At 36.1% G+C, this 5,302-nt stretch overlaps 1 protein-coding gene across 2 annotated transcripts in view; it reads left to right on the plus strand.

Moving 5' to 3' along the window:
• The first annotated feature begins 2,385 nt into the window (after positions 1-2,385).
• Positions 2,386-5,302, plus strand: part of EDNRA (endothelin receptor type A) — a 30,398-nt gene continuing 27,481 nt past the window's right edge. The window contains exon 1 of one of the 2 annotated variants that reach the window (XM_009878738.1): positions 2,386-2,867. In XM_009878738.1, coding sequence (XP_009877040.1) covers positions 2,466-2,867 — 402 coding nt within the window. In that variant the 5' untranslated portion in view covers positions 2,386-2,465. The remainder of the gene's footprint in view (positions 2,868-5,302) is intronic. The other variant, XM_009878739.1, reaches the window with a different exon arrangement.

The raw sequence follows: 5,302 nt of genomic DNA on the forward strand, positions 1-5,302 counted from the left end.
CTCTTTCAGCACTTCTGGATAACGCCCCAGATAACGATTAGGTGGCGGTGCTGCACCTCCGTGTGTGCGTGTGAGTGTGAGCGTGAGAGGAGTGGAGAGAAGGGAGAGAGAGAACAGGAGACAGGCACAAGGCAGCTCAGGGTCACTTATTAAATAAAGTTGAACAATATGTAGGTCTTGTCAGATGATGTAGGCTGCAGGGACGGTAGTGCTGATTTGCCAAGTGCGGGTTGGAATTATCTTTTGATAGTGTCACAAGCGGAGAATGTTTTCTTTCGTGTTAGAGGAAGAAACAGGAGGCTATTATCCCAATAGCGAAGAGCGCTCACGGTCTGTGCCGGACTGGGAGACAACCAAGAGAAAGTCATACTGCCAGCAGGATTTTTTTCCAGCACTTTCGAGCCCTGGTTAAATTTATTTGCTCGTGTTTACATCTCAGCTGCTTTTTTGGCGGATTAATCACTGTTAACGTTTTATCTCGTCTGTAGTACTTAGAACAATTTCATTTCCGATAGTATGGGCTCATCTTGTGAATCTCGGCACGGGAATTTTTCTCATTTGATAACCTAGGCAAGTTAGGAGTTCTGTTCTCTGCATCTGCGGCTACTTCTGCAGTGCTGTGGGAGCACAGGCGCAGCATAGGCATGTGGCCTCCAGAACAACACACCATCCTCACACACTCCAGGTATTCAGATTAGGTATAAGGACAATACTAGATTACTTTATTACAAAAAGTTATTGTGGATGCTAGTATGCTACTTACATGGGGCAATTTGCTTGTTCTATTCTGTAACAATATAAATACTTTCAAAAAACGCACTGAAGAAGGAAGGGCTGTCGAGGATCTTTATGAAAATAGACATTATTATATTAAACATTTCTTAGTTTTGCTTCTTACAGAAAAGTTTCTTCTGGGAGAGGGAAGAGATTGGCAATTTTGTTCCTAGCTTGGCATGCTGGCTGCATAATTGCCATGTACCACCATGTTCACATGATAGATATATAAAAAGTTTTCACAATAAAACATCTTTAAATAAGGAGAATATTAATATGACCAATGAAGCATAGGGCTGCGGGTTCTTTTCATAGCTGTATCACATTTACTTGGGCAAGTATGAACTTGAGAAAGTAATTTACATCATCAGTGATTCAGTTTTTCCATCTGTAAACTGCGGAATAGTAATAGAAAATAATAAAATTATTAATACCTGCCTGAAAAGAGTTACAGTCTAATATGTCTGTTGTTTCTGATACGATTTAGAAACCTAAAGTGAAAGCACTTAGTTACATCATGCAAACTGTTGCTAAGTGCCCTGAGAGATCATCTTAACCGGAATTTAATAAAGAAGGATTTACTATTTAGTCTATTAAATTTCAAAATCGAGTGCATAGGAATTCACAGTTGGTCAGATCCTCACCTCAAACACTCCAATAGAAAAGACTGTAAACATGGCTTCCTGCTGAGGGATAGCACTCTGCATACCAGACAGGAATACTCAGGTTAACATTGCATTTGCTGCAGTATATAGGTACATACACAGTTCTACAGACCACACGCAACAGAGGAGGGTAATAGTAGTAAATATTTATCCTGTGGCTGCACCCAGAACTCCTAGCGGTAAATTGTCTCCCACATTCTTTCTCTGGTAAATTTCTTGCTATAAACTCTGACTTAATAGCTCCATACAGAATAAAATTAAGATTCATTTATTTAAAAGGATCCTCTCAAATCCTTCATGTCAGTCCCTAGAAATCAGAAAGTTATAAATACTTTATTTTTATCTACTCTTTTTCGGGCAGCACTGCAGCACTTTGTCTTGTTTTGCAGCCATGTAAAAAAATCTTTATCTTAAATTAAACTGAGGCTTCAAGGAAATGGATTTGAGTGGCCTCTTTGCTTTCACTGGAGGGATACTATCTATAACCCTGTGGCAGGGAGCCAGCTCTGGTGATTACACATAGGCAGTCATATTTATTGGGACAGAATGCTATGATGCTTCCTTTCCTAACTGGAAATGTCAAGAGTTACTGCTTAGAATAATAAACCAAGTATTTTTTATCTTTAAAAGAGCTTAAATTTTCATAATTAGCTTCACCATGGCTAAGTACTGAACATGAGTTGCAATGACACTAAGGAATCTGATGATACATAAAGCCTGAAAGGCTTTTCCTGACCAGAGGTCTATCCCCAGAGGTCTATCCTGAGACTATAGAAGTTTTCCTCCTAATATTAAGGGACTGTCCAAAACAGGTCTTTATAACACATGTGCTGTAAAAAACCTGTATGTTCAAATACTTATCCTAACTGAGAAACAGGTTGTGTTAATCTGCCTGTTGTATTGATTCTGTTTTCATTCTTTTTTCGTTTTTCTTATTGTCTCTCTCTGCAGGTGAGGAAATGAGAAGTATCTCACTGAAATACTAAAACGTGTGTCTCACTGAATTTGCCCTTTGGGGACTTCAGGATGGAAGCCTTGTGTTTAAAAGTTTCCTTGCTGCTGCTGGTTCCAGGATTTGTCCTCACTGACAGCTCTGATAGATATGCTGCCAATCGGAGTGACCTGGGAATCCACCTTTCCACTTTCTCAGGGATTGAATCCAGTATACTCCTCACCACCAGACAGCCCCTGGTGTCCAACCAAACTGTCAAATGCTCCCAGCAGACTAAGATTGCTGAAACTTTTAAATACATTAACACGGTGGTATCTTGTGCTATTTTCATTGTTGGAATGGTTGGGAATGCAACTCTGCTGAGGATCATTTACCAGAACAAGTGTATGAGGAATGGCCCAAATGCACTGATAGCCAGCCTGGCTCTGGGAGACCTTATCTATATTGTCATTGATATTCCTATCATCGTGTACAAGGTAGGATGCAACAACAATACATTCTAATTGCAGTTTCCTTGCAAGTACATTGTCTATTCTCTATGGTTACTTCTTTGTCTGAGCAGTGCACTTCTGTTACAGTCCACCTAAGAAAAAAACAACTCCTTTTTGTTCTACAACAAAAATTTCGCTCTTAGGTCTCACCTCCATAAAGCAAAAGTGTGTCTATCTCCTTTGAAAGATGATGTAGCTCTTAGCTCTCAATCATAGGAACTCTTTATTTATTATAGCTGCTATAGCTAGCAAAAAGAATTTATGAGGGAAGACTTTTTATAAACTGTTCTGCTTCTTGATGGACATACAGCATTGGGCTAGTTGCTGTATTTGGAATATTCTATACTTATGTTTTTACAGAAAAGACTCTGCAATCTGCAAGTCATGTTATGACTTTGTGGAGAGAGAGTATGTCAGTTAAGTTGAGCATTAAGGTTTTAATTTAATATTTATTAATAGCAGATTCTCAAAATTATTGCAGAGTGAGCAAAATAATTTTTGAAATATTAAATGTCATCTGGATTTGTCAAAGCATAAAAGGATCCACAGCAATTCTTTAATTTAGTATAAAGTTATCCTGTCCCAGTTTTTTATAATTTTCCTTTTTAAGTAAACAAAACCATAAAGCGGTGCTTTTTCTGATGCAATATATGTTTAATAAGGTAACTTGTATGATTACAGGAGAGGCTTGAATGAACAGAATGGAATCTGTTTTCAATATATGTCACTGATAGTAACTTATCCTGGAAAGTGATCAAAGAATTTTGTTAAGTTTCTATCTGTATCTTTGTGGATAGTATACAGGCACATAGTTGATAGGATAGTATAATTTTTCTTTCTTTTCTCAGTAAAAACTTGAGGTGTTTCTGTTAGTAAATAAAACAAAACATAAACATTCCTCAGAGTTTTGGCCCTTACAGATTTTAGACGGTTACGTGTTTTAAAGAAAACATTTTAATGCACAACTTTATAGTAATTGTTGTCGTGTGTTTTCAAACTGGATTTTAAAATGAAAGAAACAGTAAATTGAAAAGACATGTATTATATCTACATAACTATTAACACCATAATTACTGACTTGCATTATAACACAGGTATTGATGGGATAAGATCAGAAGAATTTGAATCCATTAATGGATCAAAAATATGTATATATGCATATATTAAATTTGTACAGAGAGATAGTATCTATGGTAAAAGGCAACACCTTGTTTTGATCTTCCATTAATATAAATTAGAGACAAGTCTTTCAATTTTATCTGGTTTTAATATAATATGAATTTGAAAGTAGGGTAAAAAAGACTGATAATAATATATGTGATTTAATGGGAATTCTAGCTTCCACTTTTCAATATGCCATGTGGAAAATTAAATAGTTTGTTGATAAGATAGCAGATTTCTGCAGAGTATTTTGGATTAACAAATTGATGAGAAAGATTAGCTTCTGCCTAATTTGAGATTCACCTGTCTTCAATAGCTGTGTGGATGCCTAATAGGACATAGGACTGGGGCTCTGCATGTCTGCATTACTCTTAGGAAATTGGACTCGTAGCCTGGACTGCATCTCCCATGGTGCAGTTTCCTCTCTGGTAATTATCCTGATGTCTTTATGTATAATTGTTAAGGCAATGTTCTTACTTCTCATAGTATTTCTGATACGAAAATGTAAGGACAAATTTAACGTGTTTTTCTCAGAGCTGAGTTTGGGTAAGAAAGTGTGTTTTTATGACACATTTTTTTCTAATCTTTCAAGAGCTCTGCAACTTCTTCACAAAGAGGAATAGAAATCTGGAATTATTTTTCTTTATTTCCTTTAAGAATTGCCTTTTGATGATCTTCTGAAAATTATTTAGAAATTTAGTTAAAAGTGAAGAGAAGATTTTTTATATTGCCTTTATTACTTTGCAATATTTTTTTCTGTTAGTTTTCTGATGCTTCTTTGGCGTTCTGTAGGTTCACTTGCCTTGCTATATCTTATATGATAAGCTGAACTGTGGTCCTGAATACTTGTATACAAATGACATTACCTTAGCCTATATGAAAATTTATTTTTGTACTGCCGAGAAGTATTTGATAAATAAAGTCTGTGAATGAAACTGCAGCTCACTGACATCAATGCATGTCAGTTCCTACATCTAGGTAGGCAGAATTACAGTCACATTTACAAGCATAATTCTAGCTTTTAGTAATTTATTAAGTGCTTGAACCTCCAAAATAAATTACTGAAAAATTACCATATGCTGCTATCTTCTTGCATAAGGTTAGCTGCATGTATTCTGATACACGGAAGCATTTATTTATAATGGAGCTCTAGTACTTCCGATAAGAAATTCAATTATTATTTATATTCCATTTTTCGAATGAACTATTTAGTACGTTTGCTTACACTAGGAGACGATTTCAAAGTTTGTCACATGGCA

The sequence above is a fragment of the Apaloderma vittatum genome, unplaced genomic scaffold (assembly GCF_000703405.1).
Source record: "Apaloderma vittatum isolate BGI_N311 unplaced genomic scaffold, ASM70340v1 scaffold35551, whole genome shotgun sequence".
NCBI classification, from domain to species: domain Eukaryota; kingdom Metazoa; phylum Chordata; class Aves; order Trogoniformes; family Trogonidae; genus Apaloderma; species Apaloderma vittatum.